This window comes from Ochotona curzoniae, unplaced genomic scaffold, assembly GCF_017591425.1.
Source record: "Ochotona curzoniae isolate NIBS_2020 unplaced genomic scaffold, NIBS_Ocur_1.0 contig_1302, whole genome shotgun sequence".
Lineage (NCBI taxonomy): Eukaryota > Metazoa > Chordata > Mammalia > Lagomorpha > Ochotonidae > Ochotona > Ochotona curzoniae.
The window spans coordinates 16,174,117-16,194,745 of NW_024465035.1; the positions used below are offsets into that span (position 1 = coordinate 16,174,117).

Sequence of the window (20,629 nt, forward strand, 5' to 3'; positions counted from 1 at the left end):
GACCAGGAGACCCAAGTCTCTATGGGCATCCCACTGCTGGGTCTCTCAGATTCAACACCCACTGCATTGGTGGGCACAAAGAACTGGGCCAGGAGACCCTGGTCCCACTGGACCCTCCACCCTCTGGGCTCATGGACCTGAAACTCACTATGTAGGTAGGCCCTTAGGACCTGGACCAGGACACAAAGGGCCAAGCCAGATCCTTCACCCTTGAGACTCACAGGTTCAGCATCCATCATCCAGGATGGCCCAAGGCCCTGCGCTGTGTGACACCCCCCCCCCACGCCCCTGGGGCTCAGGGACCTGGCTCCCCACCATGCACGCAGGCTTGGTGACCTGGAGCAGGAGACCCAACCCCTCCAGGCCCCTTTCCCCTGTGGCTCACAGATTCAGCACCCATCGCATAGGCGGGCCCAGGGACCTGGGCCAGGAGACACAGGGTATGCTGGACCCCTCACCCCTAGGGCTCCTGGACCTGATACCCACCACTTCCAGACTGACATGGCTCATCTTTCTCGGCATCCACAAGTTGGTACTTCAGCCTAGTTCGATCCAGTCAGCCCCCAGTTCCAGCTTGTGCTGGTTGGTGATGCAGCCTAGCATTTCCCAAGCAGTCTCCAGTCCTGACTTGAGTGTGAACTGGCTGGTGATGTAGCCTGACTCATCCCCTCCTGCACCCTGTCCTAGTTCTCGGATCTGCCAGTGGATGTTATGAACTGGCCCCTCCTGGTCTACCCCTGATGTGACTCACACGTATGCTGGCAGTGTCTTAACCTACTGCACCACAATACTGGTTCCTTCCACTTTTTTATTTTTAAAGATGTATTTATTTATTTTTTTTTTTTAAAGATTTATTTTTATTTTTTTTTATTATTTTTTCATTGGAAAGGCGGATATACAGAGAGGAGAGACAGAGAGGAAGATCTTCCATCCGATGATTCACTCCCCAAGTGAGCGCAACGAGCCGATACTATGCCGATCCGAAGCCAGGAGCCTCTTCCGGGTCTCCCACGCGGGTGCAGGGTCCCAAAGCTTTGGGCGGTCCTCGACTGCTTTCCCAGGCCACAGGCAGGGAGCTGGAAGGGAAGCGGGGCTGCCGGGATTAGAACCGGCGCCCATATGGGATCCCAGGGCGTGCAAGGCGAGGACCTTTAACCACTTGCGCCACCGCGCCGGGCCCAAGATGTATTTATTTTTAAGGAAGGGAGAGAGAGTGAGAGAGAGAGAATGAATATGAATCTTCTTTCTGCTGGTTTGCTTTCCAAATGCCTTTTAGAGTGCAGACTGGGCCAGGCTGAAGTCAGGAGCCAAGAACTCCACTGCGGTCTCGGACATGGCTGTCCGAGCCAAGTACTTGTGCCGCCACCTGCTGCCTCTCAGGTGCATCAGCAGGAAGCCAAGCCTGCACTGCTGCTGCAGTGTAGGCTGCAGGTGTCCGAAGTGGCTGCCTCGCCTGTGCCACGGCCCCCACCCCAGGCAGCTGCTTCTTGAGGCTCTCCAGGGTGCTCTGAGGCTGAACACCACACCCCCCCTGACCTGTTCATGTTCAGGGTGCTAGGCACCCCTTTCTAACCATCCACGTCAAACTAGGGTAAACCAGTAGCGTGAGTTTGGCATTCAAATCGTTACATAACAGGTATGTAAGTATCCCAAATGTGCTAGGCCATACCGAAATGAAGAAAATAGGGCTGTTATCTACAAGAGGCAAGTCCCCTGGAGAGATGCAGTCCCAGGGACACTGCTCCAAGGCTCATTTTGCAATGGCTTAAGCAGGGAGGTGAGAGAGTGGGGCCCGCAGCAGTCCCCGTCTGAGCGTCTGGAAGGAGCAGCACCCGAGTGTGGCTTGTCCCACCAGGTGATATAGCACAAGATGAAGAGCGGAAGCTTGGGGTTGGTCAGATTTGGGATCAGAACTGGGAAATGCCATCAGCAGATGCTCAAGCAACTGTTTCCTTACAGGCTGTGGGGGTTGGTAAATGTGAGCGTAAGAATAGTGCCAGCTACAGGACTTGCACTCACTTCTTGCCAAGTTGAGGTTGGCTTGTGCATGGAAGCGGTTCCCAGCATATTATTAGCACTGGGTTAAGTGTTAATTATTCTAGCTACTTCTGAGGTCAGAAAATGATCTTTCCAGATACCTATCTAATTCCCTGGTGGTGAGAAGCGTTGTAGGGGTGTGCATTTCAGAAGGAGACACCAAGATCAGCAGACTCCATCTCCAGGTTCACGGCCATACAGATGTGAATTGGAAGAGGCCCTGCATAGGCCTTGAGCCAGGTTAGCAGCCAGTTTGTTCCCCATCTCCTTACTGGGTGGGGTCGGCAGCTTATGCTGAGCTGCTAAAAGAATTTGGTGACCAGGTTCTCTTGGGCTGCTGGAAAGCTGTGCCGTCAGCTGGCCATCAGAGATGTCTGCAGTGGAGGGGGCACCAAAGCTAGAGCTGAGAGCTCCTTCCAGGTACAATCACTTCGGCGCAAAACACTGCTTCCCAGAGAGCACTGAGCTGGAGTCAGGAGCGGGGTGGGAGTTGAACCCAAGTACTCGCATGTGGGACGTGCGAATCTCGACTGCCATGGTGAACATCTGCCCCACAGTCACCTTTACTGTGCAAGCCAGTGACCCCTGGCCTTGGGAGCATGCCACCAGCACTAAAGCTCCCTGTCCCTCGGCTGTCTCTTCGGCTTTGAGGAGACCTGTTGCTAAACCCACGAAACCCGTGTCGTCCTGTGTTTAAAACTTCCCAAGGATCCCGAGAAACTTTTATGGATGTGAGTCAGTTTATAACTAGCAATGCGGTTCAAGTTAGAAATCAAAATACTAAAATATATAATTATTGACTTATTACAAATATTAGTAATAGACCTACTGTGTTCTATTTTTATGAAAACCGTGTCTCCACAAAAGTTTAGTGAAGAAGAATGGCATATTTTTGCAAATCCTCTTAAAGTCTCAATATAACAACTTTGTTTCTTACGTCTGCTGCTGCATTTAGCATGTATTGCTGTTGCAAAAGTATGTTGTATAGCTTTTGCAACACATCCACTTTTTTTTTTAAGATTTATTTTTATTATTTTTTGATTGGAAAGGCGGATATACAGAGAGGAGAGACAGAGAGGAAGATCTTCCGTCCGATGATTCACTCCCCAAGTGAGTGCAATGGGCCGATACTATGCCGATCCGAAGCCAGGAGCCTCTTCCGGGTCTCCCACGCGGGTGCAGGGTCCCAAAGCTTTGGGCTGTCCTCGACTGCTTTCCTGGGCCACAGGCAGGGAGAAGGGAAGCGGGGCTGCCGGGTATTAGAACCGGCGCCCATATGGGATCCCGGACGTGCAAGGCGAGGACCTTTAACCACTTGCGCCACCGCGCCGGGCCCAACACATCCACTTTTTAAAAAAAACATTTATTTTGATTGGAAAGTCATATATACAGAGAGGAAGGGAGACAGAGGAAAATCTTCCCTCCGGTGATTCACTCCCCAAATGGCCGCAATGACCGGAGCCGCACTGATCTGAAGCCAGCAGTCAGGAGCCTCTTCCCACGAGGTCTCCCACGTGGGTACAGGGTCCCAAGGCTTTGGTCTTCCTCGACTACTTTCCCAGGCCACAAGCAGGGAGCTGGAAGGAAAGTGGAGCTGCCGGGATTAGAACTGGCACCCATGTAGGATTTTGGTGCATGCAAGGCAAGGACGTTAGCTGCTAGGCTACTGCGCCAGGCCCCAGGACTTCTTGATATACTTGTGCAAGGAGAAGTAGGGACAAAGGTTCATCACATTTTAGTGTTTCTTTTCTGTTGCTGCTGTAGCAAATTACTCAACTTCAGTGGCTTAAGACAGTACAGATTAATTTTGCTATGGCTGTGGAGTTCAACACTCGATGGCAAGTTTCCTGGGGGGTAGCCTTGAGGTGTTGGTGGGGCTGCTCCTGGAGGCTCCGGGGACAGTATGTGTTTCTTTGGCTTGTTCATCTTTGCCTGTACCTGAGCTTTTGGCGCTGTCCTCCATCGGCAGAGCACATCTTCCTAGTTGCTGCTGCATCCTCACCCTCTCTCCGACTGTAGCGGTGTCTCTTTCTGCTACGGACTCCTGTGATGGTATCAGAATCTCCCTCCTCCAAATCTTTTTTTTTTTTTTTTAAGATTTATTTTTATTATTTTTTTATTGGAAAGGTGGATATACAGAGAGGAGAGACAGAGAGGAAGATCTTCCGTCCGATGATTCACTCCCCAAGTGAGCGCAACGGGCCGATGCTATGCCGATCCGAAGCCAGGAGCCTCTTCCGGGTCTCCCACGCGGGTGCAGGGTCCCAAGGCTTTGGGCCGTCCTCTGCTGCTTTCCCGGGCGACAGGCAGGGAGCTGGAAGGGAAGTGGGGCTGCCGGGATAGAACTGGCGCCCATATGGGATCCCGGGGCGTGCAAGGCGAGGACCTTAACCACTTGCGCCACCGCGCTGGGCCCCCTCCTCCAAATCTTTAACCACATTGCGGAATGCTCTGGTCCAAAAGGGCTTGTTTGGTGATTGTTGTTCAGCCTGCCAAAGCTGTGAAAATGTTGACCTAGTGAGCCCCCTGAAGTGGTCTGGAGGGCCCCCAGAGGTCCCCACATCATCCCTTGGGAAGCACTGTTGTAGCAGGAACAGAGGTTGGCATCTGTGATAGTCTCACAGCCCACGCGTGCGCTGAGAAGTGGTACTGAATGAAATGACCGAAACATTGCTTGCACCTCCTACCTGCTGTCAGGTTGATGTCTACACTCCAGGTGAACTTGAGTTGATTGTAATCGGGTTGCGTCTAAAGTTTCTGTCATTTTGCCTTGTCTTAGGGCAGATAAGAACTGGGTCAGAGCCGGGGTGGAGTTCTTTGTTCACGGCGACACATTGACCTCCTTACAGAGGCAGTGTGGTCTTGCACTCTGCGTGCTCAGATCTCAGCTCCTGCACCGTGGGATTTCCGTTCAGACCTGCGTGTGTTGCCTTCCGTGGACTTGGTGACGCTCTTTCCCCTCACCCACCACCTGTGCTTGCCTGAATGCCACTGCTGGCAAGCGGGACTCGGGCATGGGATTAATGAGCAAGGAATCTGGTGGATGCAGAGGAAAGCAGGACGAAATAGGGAAGGCTCGAAGCAGGGCTGGCATCTACACTCAGATTCTGCCTGATCCCACAGGGGACGCTGGGGCTGGAACTCTACCACAGAGCTGGTCCTCTTGGAGGTGGAGCTAGCATTTTGATGCTTATCTTGTCATTCATGGGTTCAGGCCTCTGGGCGATCCCCCAGGGAGTGGGCCATGTTAATGTGCTCGGTGAGGTGGTTTAAAAAACAAGAATTTATTTTTCACTATCCTGGAAGCTGAGAATTTCAAGATCAAGATGCCAAATCATTTGATTTCCCTGTGAGGGCTCTCTTCCTGGTTTGCAAATGGCTTTCTCATTGTTGGCATGGGAAAGGAAGAGAACAAGAGAGAGAGGGAAGGAGAGAGAGAGAAAGTTTTCTAATGTCTCTTTTTGTAAGAGCTACCCGTCCTATCACGAGAGCCTCACTTGTATTAGTCAGCTTTTGGTTACTTTAATTAAAATATCTGAGAGGAGAAACTTTGGAGGAAACAGGCCTGTTCCGGCCACAACTCATTGGTTGAGGCGTCTGGTGATGGCAGCAGAGAACCACAAGGTGACGTGTAGGAAGCAGAGAAACACAGAGCTCATGGCTCATGCTTGGCTGATACCAACCCTCTTCAAAAACTTCATTCCAAAGGCTCTCTCCGAATGACCTGAAGACCTATCACCTGGCCCACCTGTGGAACACCAAGTTATCAAGTCTTTACCTTTAATTGTTATCTCAGCTCTTTGGGGTTGAAGTACCCATGTGAGTTTAGGGTGCCAAATCTTGCTCAAAACATAACACCATACTCCTACCCCCCATCCAGTGACATCACCCCCAAAAGGCCCTGTTGTAATTGGGAGATCGAGCTTCAGTATTTGAGTTTTTTGGGGGAAATCCTCCAGTCCATAGAATGTCTGTCCTGGCTGGGGTGTCGGGGTATTCCAATAGCATCTGCTACACTTGAAGTCATGGGTACCACCACCACCTTACTGATCACCTGTTGCCTAGCTCACAGCATCTTATGTGTTCGTCTCTTCAGCTAGAGGGGATAACAGGCCATGATAGAAGCTGGACACAGAGAATGGTGAGGATGGGGATAGTAACAGAGCTGACTTCACCTCCATCTTATTTGTGTACTTATTTATATAGTAATTTGTTTTGTTTGCACAATTGAAATACTACATAAGAACAGGCTTTTGGTCTAACAGTTAACACTCTGGTTGGATGCCTCTATCCCATATCTAAGTCCTGAGATGAAGTGCTGGCTTTCTTTTCAGATTCCAGCTCCTTGTTCATGTAAACCTTGGGAAGCAGTGGTGGTGGCTCACCCACATGGCAGTGTCTGAGTTTCCATCTTCCAGCCTTAGCCTGGCCCAACCCCAGCCATTGCAGACATTTGGGGAGCTCTGTCTGCTTCTCCCCATCTCTCTCCCTCTAAGATAAATAATGGAAATTCAGAATTAAGTGTTAAAGAAGAGTCATAAGCCTTTTGCTTCTTCCTGTGTGTCTTATATACCTCACAGTGGCATCTGGGCTTCTCTTGGCATATTGTGGTGCTTTTTGCCTCTTCCTTCTTTCAAGCTGGCTTCAGCACCAACCTCACTGCCCCTGGATCCTGGCAGCAGGTGCCCCTGGCTTGTCATGTTAAGAGGCTCTCCCTCGGTCATCCTGGACTGAACCCTTCCTCACCGTGCCAAGGACTTGCATACTCAGAGTCGTCCTTAATTCCCAAATGGGTCCACATTTGAACAGTGGTACCCAGGGGTAAGATGCCTGCAGACTTCTGGCAGGCCTCACACAGGCCTGTTATCCACAGCCATTGTACTGAGGACTGGTCCCGAAGGTGGTAGGATCATGTGTTCTGAAAGGCACGTCCAGTGATAAACTGTGCAGCCACGTGGCAACAGCTTGTGGAATGGTTCATTCCACATCTGGATGCTGCAAAGGCTTGGTGGAAACCCTGTCTTCACCATCCTTTGGACCAGTCTTTTTTTTTTTCTTTTTTTTTTTTTTTTAAATAATACTTTATCCAGTGGCCTAAAACAAAATTAAGATTTGTGGAGATCAGTGGGAGGTGGGGTCAAGGTGTTAAGAACAGTTATCCTTGGAAGGTGGTAGCAAGAATCTGAGAGTGCAGAAGGATAGATGATGGTCTGTAGACCTTGGTCTCCTCGGGGCCAGGAGGGACCAAGCCACCGACCAGGCAAGTGAGCCGTTCCCTTCCAAAAGCCTGTGTGTGATGGCTATGGCCAGAACCGGGGTCGTGGCTCAAGTATCTTCTTATAGAATGATTGCTTTAAACACCACCGGTTTATTCTTTTTCACAGGGTTGCTCCGAGGGAGGTGGCTGTGCTACTGTGCAACAAATCGAATGCATTTTACAACCTTGGGAAATGGAATGAAGCCTACCTCACTGCCAAGGAGTCTCTGCAGTGGGATCCAAACTACGTGAGGGTATGGCACCGTGGCAGCGTGGGGTGCTGGCTGCCGCCTCCTTTTTTAGCCTGCCTGGGAGTCTCCTTTCTTATGAAAACTGACATGCAAGGAGGACTTGTCCTTCAACTCTCTTTGCACTTTAGATGGCTACCCATAGAGCCCGTGAGCATTATCTGGGGGGGAAAGTAACAGGGCCAGGCATTGAGGTGCCCTTGTCCCTGAGAACAGGGGTGTCCCGGTGGTGGGAGGAGGGCGGTGGAGAGTCTGAGGAACTCATTTGGTTCTGACATAGTTACGTAAAAGCCGGCTTCTGCTCGTGGCCTTTGTAAGGCTCGCCATAGCAGAGCTTTATTTCAAATCTAACTGAATGGACAATGGGATGGTGAGTCTTCAGAAAGTATTTTTAAAAAATATTTATTTATTCTTATTGGAAAGTCAGATTTACAGAGAGGAGGAGAGACAGAGAGGAAGATCTTCTGTCTGCTGATTCATTCCCCAAGTGGCCGCAAAGGCCGGAGATGAGCCAATCCGAAGCCAAGCTCCAGGAGCTTTTTCCTGGTCTCTCGTGCAGGAAAAGGGTCCCAAGGCTTTGGGCTATCCTAGACTCTTTTCCCAGGCCACAAGCAGGGAGCTGGATGGGATGTGGAGCTGCCGGGACATGAATCAGCACCCGTATGGGATCCCTGTATGTGCAAAGAGAGGACTTCAGCCACTAGGCTACCGCACCAGGCCTAGAAAGTGTCTTTTATAGTAAACATCAGCACCTTTGGAGACATCATGAATAACTCCACTGGGTTACTCTTCTGCATCTAAGACTGAGTTTCCTCAGTTGTGAAATGACGTAATGCCTTGGAATTAGACTGTTACGGACTGGGGAGTCAGGAAGTGAGGTTGTTGGCACCCAGTAAATGGGAGCCTTTGTTCTATCTCAGTGGTCTGCACAGTGGGGAAGGTCGGAGGGCTGACCTGCAGATTGTTCCAATCCGAGAAGGATTTGGATATTCTGCATTATAAAGTAGGCATTAGCTTTTTCCTTTTTTAAAAGATCTATTTATTTTTATTCAAAAATCAGAGTTACAGAGAGGGAAGAAAAGCAGGTGGTGGGGAGGTGGCGGGAGGGAGGGAGGAAGAGGAGGAGGAGGAGGAGAGAGAGAGAGAGAGAGAGAGAGAGAGAGAGAGAGAGAGAGAGAGAGATCTGCAGGAACCAGAGATTAGCTGGTCTGAAGCCAGGAGCCAGGAGCTCCTCCTGTGTTTCTCACATGGGCACAGGGGCCCAAGACCCTGAGCCAGCCTCTGCTGGCTTCTCAGATCATACGCAAAGAGCTGGATCAGAATGAAAGCAGCCAGGACACAAACTGCTGCCCAAATGGGGATGTCAGTTCTGCCGGTAGAGGGTGAGCTCACTATGCCACCACACCAGCCCCTCAAACTGGCTCTTCTACTTCCCCTTTTGGAGTGTGGGTAGTTCAGAAGTTACTGACTGCCTTCAAAAATGGGAGTGATTTCCAGGACTTCTTCCCAAAGGACGAAAAGTAGCAATAGCCTTGGGTGGAGGCTGTGGTTGTAGCCCAAGAGGTTCAGGGCGTCCTGAAGTCACCAAAGCTGTGGTAGCTTCTGATGGCCCAGCGATCACGGCCACTTCCGCATTCCTTTTTTTTTGTGTGTGTTTATTTTATTAGTTAATTTCTACAGAGAGAGAAGGGGGAGACAGGGATCTTCCATCTGCTGATTCACTCCCAAATGGCTGCAGTTGCTGGGGCTAGGCCAGGATGCAGCCTGGGGCTTGGGACTCAGGCTGGGTCTCCCACGTGGGTAGCAGGGCCCTGAGTGCTTGGGCCATCCTCCATTGCTTTCCCAGGCACGGAGCTGGATCAGAAGTGGAGCAGCTGGTGCTCAGAGGGGATGTAGCAGGCGGTGGCTTAATCAGCTATGTCCGACCACTTCCACCTTCACTTCCCCATTCTTTTTAGAGATAAATGTAAGATTTATTAATGTTTATTGGGAAGGCGGATTTACAGAGAGGAGAGGGAGGGCTTCCATCTGCTGCTTCACTGCCCCAGTGGCTGCATTGGCCGGAGCTGAGCTGATCTGAAGCCAGGAGCTTCTTCTGGGTCTCCCATGCGGCTATGGGCCATCTGCCACTACTTTCTTCCCATGTCACAAACAGGGAGCTGGATGGGAAGGGGAGCAGCCTAGACACGCTGGCAGGTGAGTGGAGAGAAGCTCCACAGTTCCCCATGCGAAGCTCCTGGATTTTTTTTTTTTCCTTTTTCTGCTTTACTCCTTCCGTTATCCTCTGTAAAGTAGAAAAAAAAAATTTCTGTCTACCTGTTTTTGTGGTTTGAGCGAGTGACATCCTGTGTATCCAACTGATGAGCGAGAGGAGAAAAGCATTCTGATATTATTTGATGTTAGTACTTACGTGGCAAGGGAACTTCCTGGAAAAGAAGTAATATCCCAAAGAAGTGGAGAGGCTGAGGGCTCACATACACTTCTGAACGAAAACCAACACATTGTGGAGACGTAAGAAGACAGAGTGAAAACCCGGAGATTTATACAGGGATAAGTACGCGAGATTTGCGCAGGTCCGTGTCCCTGTTGGATGGCCTCAGGTTCATGGCCACAGAACGTCCCCAGCGGAGGGCTGTGCAGGTAGACCCTGCCTCTCAGGAGTCTTCGCTTTTAGCTTGGGATATTTGGGCAAGACTGCTTATTGAGTTTGTTTAATCTCAGGTCATTTCAGTACAAAATACTCACACCCAAATCGCATCTTTGGGGGTGGCATATTCTGATTTCCTTCACCTCCCTCGGGAATAAAAAAAAGTTAAAAACAAATCTATGGAAAGTAAAGAAATGAAAGATTTTGTGCTAGTTTGCCTGGTTGAAAAAAAAAAAAACCTTTTTATTTTTAAAGATTATTTTTATTTGAAAGGCAGTGTTTCAGAGAGACTCTTCCATTTGCTAGTTTGTGACCCCAAATGGCTGTGATAGCCAGAACTGGACTGGTCCCAGGCCAGGAGTTTTGGCTGGGTCTCCCACATGGGTACAGGGTAAGCGTGTGGGCTGACCTCTGCTGCTTTCCCAGGCACCTGAGTAGGGAGTCGGGGCAAATGCATTCCTTCTCCCTCTTTTTTTTTTTTTTTTTTTGATTGATACTTGAAGTCTTCAGACTTCCAAGTTTAAAACAAATCAACCCTCAGATACCAAAAAATCTAGAAGAAAGAATGATTACATTATTATTACACATTTGAGAACACAGATATGTTTAATGTTCCTGGACATCATACATTGTATCAAAGTATCACATCCAGGGCCCAGCCCTGTAGCCTAGTGGCCAAAGTACTTGCCTTGCATGCACTGGGATCCCATATGGGGGCTGGTTCTAATCCCAGTGGCCCACTTCCATCCAGCTCCCTGCTCAGGGCCTGGGAAAGCGTGTGGTCTGGGAAAGAAAGCCCCAAAGCCTTGGGATTCTGCCACCCGCATGGGATACTGGAGGAGGCTCCTGGCTCTTGGCTTCCAATTGGCTCAGTTCCGGCCATTGTGGCCACTTGGGGAGCCAATCAGTGGAGTGAATCTGTCTCTCTTCCTCTCTGTAGATCTTATTTTCAATAAAAATAAATACACTTAAAAAAATCACACCCATAACTCTGTATACTTTTGTGTCAGTTAAAAATCAAAAACATTTTAAAAATCACATGAGCAATAAAAAAAAAAAAGTCAGAGATTTGGTGTTTAGGCAAAGTTAGAAGTGCTTGCTGTTTTAGGAAACCTGTTTGGGTAAAATGGCTGATGGTGATTCTGATGAACAGATGAACGTGGGATCATGTCATTCCTGGTTCGGTGTGCCATGGCCTGTATGGAGGAAGCGCTGCACCATTTTTTCTATTACTCATGGTCATTGTATTTTCTTTATACAAAGCAACTTACTTTATTTTTTTTCATGGAAAAATAAAAGTGATATTTTTATTTTGCTACAAAATATCTTTTTTAAAAGTTTTATTAATTGTACTGCATTATGTGACACAGTATTATGGGTACTGGGATCCCCCCCACCCCTCCCCGAACCATCACCCCATGGTGGATTTCTCCACCTTGTTGCATTACCACAGTTCAAATTCAGTTGTGAAAGCAACTTACTTTTAACCTCTGGTATATTTTGCTTAGAATGTGGAACTCAGTAAATCTTTGTTCTTATCATTACATTTTCCCCCCTTACACACCTGGTGGAAATTGTGTTTACTCTGAAAGCACAGCGGACAACTTGTGCGTTTATGTGACAGTCTTAATTCTTTTCTTGAAAACTATTCATTTTTTTTCATCTGTCTGCCCCAGGCTGTATTTGAGCTATGAGTAAGTAAACCACATGTACTGTTGGAACCGAATCAGCTTCCTTCTCCCTGTGTTATATGTTAGATGCGGTGTAAGTTATGGCAGGAAAAACGTGGTACAGAATCTGACATGGAAACTGCTCGCTGGAACTCCGGGTTTCCATCACAAGAAAGACTAGATTCTGGAGTTCAAATGTTCCATGTTGCTAGATTTGTAGTTTGGACGAAATGGGGGTGCATTCCATTTCCTTTTTTTTTTTTTTAGATTTATTTATTTTTTTTATTGGAAAGTCAGATATACAGAGAGGAGGAGAAACAGAGAGGAAGATCTTCCATCTGCTGGTTTACTCTCCAAGCGGCCACAGTGGCCGGAGCTGAAATGACCCAAAGCCCGAAGCCAGGAGCTTCTTCTGGGTCTCCTTGACTGCTTTCCCAGGCCACAGGCAGGGAGCCAGATGGGAAGCAGGGCTCTGGGATGCGAATCGGTGCCCCAATGGGATCCCAGGCGCATGCAAGGCAAGGACGGTGGCCACTAGGCTACTGTGCTGGGCCCCTCCATTCTGTTTTGTGTCCTATTTCAGGGATACTACCAAGCGGGCTATTCCTTGCTACGGTTGCTCCAGCCTTACGAAGCTGCTCGCATGTTTTTTGAGGGGCTGCGACTTCTCCAGAACAGCCAAGAGCAAGGACAGATTCCCGATTTCCTTATTGGGATCTTCACCACTATGAGCAGTAAGTAAGGGGGAAAATTTTGTTTAAATTCCTTGTTATTTTATTTGAGTGACACCTGGGGGGAAAATTCCAGGGTGTTTCTTGTTGGCTATCTGTGAATAAAAGTGGTTTACACATTGGAAAGCATTTTAGAAACTCATGCCTTCGTAAAACACACACCCCCCCAATTCTATTGTGCAAAATGAGTTAAAGCTTTTGGAGTTTTGTGTCAGACCCATTCAGTTTTCTGTGTTACTATTCTTAGAATGTCCCTGTTTATACTTCTTGTCTTACGTGATGCTTGCTCTTCCGCGTCATTTTGACGTGACTTTGTCCAGTCTGCTGGGAACACATCCTGCTTGTGAAGGAATTCAGCTATATTGACTATCTCACACTGAAATTACTTGAGGAACTCTTAACTTCAGAAAGAGCTGTCTGGGGTGTCTGTCTTGCAGGTGCTGAGCCGTAGAGATTCCTTTGGGAGGTCTGTCCTTCACATACCAGAGCCAGAAGGGGACTGGGAGTGGAAGCCGCGGCAAATCTGAAGTCTTTGAAGTAACCCTTATCTTCCACTAGCTTCTGCATGCCCACACCATCTAGCTCAGTAGCAACCTTGGAATTCGCTACCCTCGGCCAGAGGATCCGTTGTTCTTTCACAATTTTCCTGTTCTTTGTCTAGATGCAGTGAAAATCCTTGTGCTGTGGGCATTCGTGCAGGCTCCACTCTGTTGTGAAGACCCTACATACATATGCGTTCATACAACTTTTTTCCCCCTCTTTTGTTTTTCTTTCGTTCTTTAGTTTCTTACTAACGTTGTTTACATATTTGTGAGGGATGCGTGCCCATGTGGACCTCTGATCAGGGTGGGGAGGATCAGATACGGAGGAAGTTGGGCAGGACAAATGTAGTTGTTTCTTTCCTTTTGTGTCCACAGGGCAAGAAGAGGATGCTGTGTGAGTCCAGTTGCCATTCCTCTCCATGTCACCAATTTCAAAACTTATAAACTCTGAAACTTTATTTCAGGTGACTCCATTGTTTTGCAAAGTTTCTTGCCCTGCTTCGATCATCTTTTCACTGCTGGATTTTCAACACAAGTGTGGCAGTGTGTAATAGAAAGGTTGGCGAAGAAAGGATTGTGGCATGTAAGTAAAAGAAGAGATGGCTTTTTAAAGAGAAGAGTATACTGTGATGCCATGATTTACTTTTTTCAAATTGTATTTTTGATGATATTTACATAGTTGTTAGGGGTGAGAAGGGTTAGGGGAAAGTGGGTGAGACCATTGTTTTCATCTTTTCTTTTTGCTTCTTCCTACATTGTGGGAAAAGGGGGGGAGGGTAGATAAGGGGAGAAGCCACACCCAGAGCCTCTCTACCAACTCAGTGTCCAGGGATGGGGAACGGCCGCCTGTTGTCATCCTAGGGTCCCCAGGGTGGAGTATGCGCTGAGGATTCTGCTTAGGTTCTGATAGCTCTGAAAGGCTGCCAATCTCACCAATCCAAGGATAAGGAAGTGCTTCCAAGGTCAATTGGCCGACATAGCCTACCTTAGAGTATCCATTTGCCCAGATATTTGCTATCAATACTTTGCTGGGGTAGTTGATCAATTTGTTCTTTTCTCCTTCTTGTAGTATGGTACCAGGTGTCCTCTGCAGGTTCCAATGTGCTGCCATATCCTCCATGTCCTCTGTTCCTTCTGAGCCTCTGAGGAGGTCCAGCTCTGACACATGCACTCCATGGTCAGACCATAGATGCTGCGATTCTCCCCATGGTTGAAATTCTGAGTCCAGTGATTCAGTTTGGGGGACCCTCAAACAAGCCTCGTCTGACGTGACCCCAGATCTGACTGTTGTGTGTGCTTGACAGTACAGAGTCCAGCTCTGTCTGTGACCCACATCAGCCTATGCACACACTGGTAGTTGCAGTTAAAATTTCTGGGTCAGTTCTGTCTCCAGCTCCACCCATCTCCTACACAAACTGATGGGTGCTCCAGCCCATCCAGATCCTGCCAGCCATACCCTTGGCTCTCATGTACACCAGCGGGAACTACAGCCTAGTCCAAGTGACCAACCATAACTGCCACTAGGCCTGCACCCAGCCATGGTTTCTGTGCTTACCAGTATATGCAGCAGACTAGTCTAGTATGTTCCACGTCCCACTCAGCTCTTATATACCTCAGTGGGCATTGAAGCCTACTTCAACCCAGCCAACCCCACTATCCAGCCCACATTCATGCTGGCAGGTGCTACCACCTGTCTACCCAGGCCTGCCCCCAGCCCTGGTTCTCATGCTCATCAGTGGGAGTTGCAACCAATCAGAGAGATGCCCACAGTCTCCCTATTGGGCCCACTCCCAGATCTTGCATTCTCCAGGTGGTTCAGCAATCTAGCTTGACAGGATTTTCCCCCAGTCCCAGGACTTGTCAACTGATGCTATGGCAAAGCCCAACCATGCTGCACCCACTCTGGCTTATGCATGTATCAGTGGGTACATTTGGTTAGCCTGGCCTGGCTCTTCCCCTAACTCAGTTCACATGCACACCAACAGGCATTGTATCCCTTCCCAGACTCATGTCACCAGTTCTAGCTCTCATGGTCATCAGCTAGTCCACATCAGGGCAGGATTGGGGACTGGCTGGGCTGGGCTAGGCTGCACCTGCCAAGCTCCTCTGTCAGGTCTCCTCCCTGTGGCAGATCTTGCACATACCAGTGGATTTTGACCCAGCCCATCTTAGTCTACCTTCTACCCTGGCAGGAACAGTGGCCTTGCCCATCCAGCCCATATCCATTCCGTTTCTTACTGTTGGCTGCTACATCCCAGCCACATCTGGTCCACGCTCAGACACAGCTCTTATGTGGTTCAGCAGGAGCAAAGACCTAGCTCAGCTTGTCCTGTACCCACCGTGGCTTTCATGAACACCAGTGGGTGCTGGAGTCTAGTCCAGTCTAGCATGCTTTCCCCTCCCCTCCTTTCCCTTACCCAGCCCAGCATCAAGCATGTGCGGAAATCTCCAGCTTGCTCTGCCTGCCTGGATGTGAGCCCCCTGGTCCCTGCAGGCTCCTGCTGGTGCTGCCTTCCTGGCCCTCTGCAAGCCTGCACCCCGAGTCCCCACAATCCGGCCATCCATTCTGCCATCGGCACGGCAATGATGGCAGCCAAATGATTTCTTTATATTGCCACTGAGGATTGTAATGTATTATTTGTTCATTTTGATGCCACAATAACATTTGAACCAGGACATCATTGAAGAAGGAAGGTTGTTGAGATTATTAACCAGCCAAATCCCTCTGATTTTAGTATAAGGAAAATGTGGCAGCCATACTTCTTGCTTTGTCTTTCTCTGATCGTAAGGATATATGAGGACAACCAACTATACGATGTTCCTGTCCACAATCCTTTTCACCCTGCACTAGCTAGTGAGGGTTCAGTGGTGCTTATGCTCCTTGGAGGGGTTACTGCCGTTTTAAGGGCCTGAGAGCCTTCAGTACTAGCTATGTGGGACTGTAGGATCCGATCCCAGGGCCACAAAAGCACCAGCTGGGCAGCCTGGGCTTTTGTGTCGCACAGATATTTCCTTGAATCCTAATCTTCCACTTAAACTTCCTTGCTGTGCCTTATTTCCTCATTCTTTTCAGGTGCAGCATAAACCCTGTCCTCTCAGGGTAGAGAATTAGAAATAGCGCCTCCGAGCACCTAGTAATACTGTCTTAACGTTTATGGAAGGCCTATGGTTTGTGCATGGAACTAATCTGAAAGCCACCCACATGGCAGGAAATAAGGGAAATGAATTGAACTCTTGGTGTACCAGGAGTCAGACATCTAGGGCCCTGTGAAGTCTTTTCCTTTTAAGTACGATGACTGTACTGAGTGATCTATAAGGGATCTTTCCAGATTTACTGTTTTTTAAAGTTGTAAAATTCTGATTCCACATGCCAACATGGATGTCTGAGTAGGGAGCTTTACATCTCATCAGTAGAAATGTAGTTGCATCTGCAGGACCCACAGAACAACCCTGTCCTGTCTTTCCAGTGTGGAGTGGAATGCACAGAGCTTCATGCCGTAGGTAGGGGGTGCTGAGGTAGAGGGAAGCTAGATGCTCCTAATTAGGTCTTCATTGCATCTCGGGGAAGGCCATGGAATCTAAGCCCAAGTGGCCAGTCCAACATTGTGCCTTCAGTAGAGTCCAGGCATTTTATAAGAGGCCATCAGTCAGGATTTCACTCTTGATGGAGCATCTGGTGTGGATGTGCGGCAGTGGGGCCTGCATAGCATGAGCAGGGAACAGTGAGCACCGAACTGAAGGAAATTAGAAACAAGACATGGCCATGGCCTTGGTTCCGGTGGGCCTAAGTCTGCAGACAGGAGAGGGCATGGTGGAAGCTGAGGCTGAGACCAGGCCTGCTGTCATGACCAGGGCCTGGAGTTCCTGGACCTGTTGGCATAGCTGGGTGATCTCAGTAGAGGTCTCTTGGGATGTTCTGTGTGACACAGGAATGCTTGCTTAATCTCTCTGCACGTCAGCATCTTTAGTGTTTATTATGGCTTCCACTAACACATTCAGCAGGTAGCTTTAACAATAATAGACAAGACTAGAGGATGTTTCATTTTATCTTTGTTTTTAAAGCTTGAAAATAGCCTGTGTTCTCTGATAATTGTTATTATTCCACCCTTTTGTTTTTCTCCACTCTCATCAGTCATTTCTACTTCTGTCGGCAAAAAAAGACCGACTACCAAGAGAGATCCATGTCCCAGAGCTGTCAATGAAAAGCCTCTTTGAGGTAAGGTGACTTTTAAAAAAAGATTTATTTATCAGTATTCGAAAGGCAGAGTTACAGAAAACAGGAGAATGAGAAAGAAAGAAAGAAAGATCTTGCATCCTCTAGTTTCCTCCCCAAATGGCTGCAATGGCTGGAGCTGAGCCGATCCGAAGCCGGGAGCCAGGAGCTTCTTCTGAATCTCCCACATAGGAGCAGGGGCCCAAGGACTTGAGCCATCCTCCACTGCTTTTCCAGGCCATTAGCAGGGGGCTGGATGGGAAGCAGGGCAGCCGGGACATGACAGACATGAAGCAGCCCCTCACCTATATGGATGCGAATGCTTGCAGGTGGAGGATTAGCCGGTGAGCCGCAGCGCCATCCCCTAAGGTGGCTTCAGTTCAGGCTGTGTAGCTTGGATTTCCCCTTCAGCTGTCTCTCCACAAACTTGTTATTTATAGAATCCTTAGGCCTGAGCCACAACTAATCCAGTTTATACCGATTCCAAACAATGAATGGAGTTTAAAGTTTTGTATTGTTGGAGTGACTGTCATGGTTCAATTCTTTTGTCTTTCTTTTTTTTTCTTCCAGAAATATGTCCTCATTGGACTTTCCGAGAAAATGGAACAAGTGCCCAAGTTAGTCCAGTGGCTCATCTCCATCGGTGCCAGCCTTGAGACCATAGGACCTTACCCTCTGCATGCTCTTATGCAGCTCTGCATCCAAGCAAGTGAGTCTTCTCCCAGTTCTGCACCTTTGGGGCTGGCCTGCTGGCTCTGAGCCAGGGACTCTGCAGAGCTCAAGTGAAGCTAGTGTTTAGCCATTTGAATATTCACAGTGATGAAGGCATCAGGGAAACAGCACAATCTTCATTTGTCTTGGAATCTAGCATGCAGGAGGCCCACATGGAGAGGATTCTGCTTCTCTGGACAGATCCCGGCAGCAGGTTGGAGCCTTGACATTCAAGTGAGCTTGGAAAGTCAGATATACAGAGAGGAGAAGAGACAGAGAGGAGGATCTTCTGTCTGCTGATTGACTCCTCAGGTGGCTGGAGATGAGCCAATCCGAGACCAAGCGCCAGGAACTTCTTCCTGGTCTCTGGTGCAGGTGCAGGGTCCCAAGGCCTAGGGCTGTCCTGCACTGCTTTTCCAGGCCCCAAGCAGGGAGCTGGATGGGAAGCGGGGCTGTCAGGATTAGAACCAGTGCCCCTATGGGATCCCAGCGTGTGCAAGGCGAAGAAATGGGGAAAGCGCCCCCAAGAGGAATCTGGGGGATGGGGTGCCTCTTCAAAAGGAGAGAGGAAGAGCAATGAGAATTCCCTGGAATGGACCTGGAACTGTAAGCATTCACTGCCCGCTCCTCGCCTGGACAGGAATCCGTAGGGAAGATGTACCTCACTGATGGTCTCTCCATTAGGAAAGAGCAGGGCATTTCCCACGCCACCCACTTGAAAATGTGGCCAAAATGCTAGCGGGCTTGGATGGTCTCAGAGGTGTTTTTTCTTTTTATAAAAATCTACACTCTTTATTATTTTTTTAAGATGGAAAAAGGTTTAAGATGAATAAAGGATTTCAGAATGTTCTTTTGGGCCTACAGTCACCTTAGTTTATTATTTTTTTAAACAATTTTCAAGTAGTAGAAAATGTTGCCAAAATGGTTATAAACAATGAAAACATTAGGTGATTTTCTGTATGAAAGCCCTGTGTGTGTTCCCTTCTTGCACTCAGGACTGATTATAAGATTTTCTCGTTATTTAAAAATTATAAAAGAGGAAGGAGGGACAGTTTCTTCTGATTTTCCAGCATTGCCATGAGGCCTTGTACTCTGTCCCAGGCAGAAGGGCAGGGGCTCATCCCATTTGCGAATTAGGGAAGGGAAGCAGAGAAGCGTGCCTCTGGTCCTGCATGTCGTGACTTCGGTGGAGCCTAAAAGCTGGTTCCTGTGGCTGCAGGTGGCATTGCTGTGATCAGGTGGTCAGGGTGGTCTGGTTCATTTCTCAGAGGAGAACCCTGGCACGGTGTCCGTGATACGGTATCCACGGTGATGGGGTGATGGAGAAGGTGTGTGTAGCTTCTCCAGATCTCTGGGCCTACGGTGGAGGAGTCTGAGAAAAGGACTCAGAAAATCTGGCCCATTGTCAGTAACGTAGGAGGGTCGTCTTTTCGTCAGGGATACCGGCTTGCTGATTGGAACGGGGGTGGCAGGTGCCCCACTCGGGCTCCCATCACACCTGCTGGCAGCACTGCCTGCGAGCTAACTCAGATGGAGCACTTGACCAGAGAATTGCGATTGGTCCACAAGTACCACTTTCCAGGGAGGTTGTCCTTCAACTCACATCTCTCCCTGGGGGCTTGATCAGCTAAGTAGCAGGGAGATGCACTAGGTCTGACCCTAGCCTCACAGTGGTTCACGGGGTCAGTTAGAGCCCACTCTTGCTAACGTCACTTCCTCACTCAGCTGCTTCTTTAGAGGCCCTGTCCCATTTCCCTCACTTTCTTTTTCCCTGAGAGCTTGTTCTCATTAAGTCACAAGTCTAAGAAGACACGGTTCTGCTTTCTAGGGAACCTGACCTAAGGTCATGAAGAGAACTTTCTAGAATTCATTCCTTCTGTTTACAAATTCTGCATCTTTCCACACATTTATGGGAACATGTGTTGATTCTCCATTTGATTGCCTGTTTGTTTTGCTGGTTTCCTATGTGTAGAAAGTAACATCAGTAACTCGTTTTAATTTAATTTTCTCTGTTAGAAGAAAACCAGCTTTTCAGGTGGCTAATGAAGCACAAGCCCCAGTGGAAAGGCCGAATCAACCAGAAGGATGAGAGCGGCTGCACGGTCCTGCACGTTGTCGCTGGGAACACCCCGGGATACGACGTGAAGCGTAAGTGTGAGGCCCACCGGAGGGCGCTGTGGCCCGGAGGGTTTCAGGCACTAGAACCCACACAACTCCTCACCAGGTTCCCCTGTGCCAGCGTGTGGCCCACACAGATCTTGATTTGGGTAACTCTCCATGCCCACGCAAATCTTCCGCACTCCCAGGCATGTATCTATCGCATCCTGAAACAGTTGCATTTGTGATCACGGAGATTCCTGAGGCTTGACAAACAGACAGCATCTGAACATATTAGAGGGCTGGGGGGTAGGTTGGGTTCCAGTGACAACAGAAAGCCCCTGATGCCAGAGCAACTGCCACATTTTTCTTCTGTCCCCAGATGCACTTTTCCTCTGGAAGAATATTTCGTTTCCTCTCTAGGGAATAATAAAAGAAAAATCTGAAGTCACAGCTTGTTGTCATCGTCAGGGCTA

General features: G+C 48.8%; 1 protein-coding gene across 1 annotated transcript in view; it reads left to right on the forward strand.

Annotated features, from left to right (window-relative positions):
- The first annotated feature begins 1,333 nt into the window (after window positions 1-1,333).
- The window catches only part of TRANK1 (tetratricopeptide repeat and ankyrin repeat containing 1), a 66,588-nt gene continuing 47,292 nt past the window's right edge, over window positions 1,334-20,629 (forward strand). Inside the window, exons 1-7 of the mRNA XM_041003950.1 lie at window positions 1,334-1,380; window positions 7,422-7,548; window positions 12,443-12,593; window positions 13,597-13,715; window positions 17,265-17,348; window positions 17,916-18,054; window positions 20,073-20,204. Coding sequence (XP_040859884.1) covers window positions 1,334-1,380; window positions 7,422-7,548; window positions 12,443-12,593; window positions 13,597-13,715; window positions 17,265-17,348; window positions 17,916-18,054; window positions 20,073-20,204 — 799 coding nt within the window. The remainder of the gene's footprint in view (window positions 1,381-7,421; window positions 7,549-12,442; window positions 12,594-13,596; window positions 13,716-17,264; window positions 17,349-17,915; window positions 18,055-20,072; window positions 20,205-20,629) is intronic.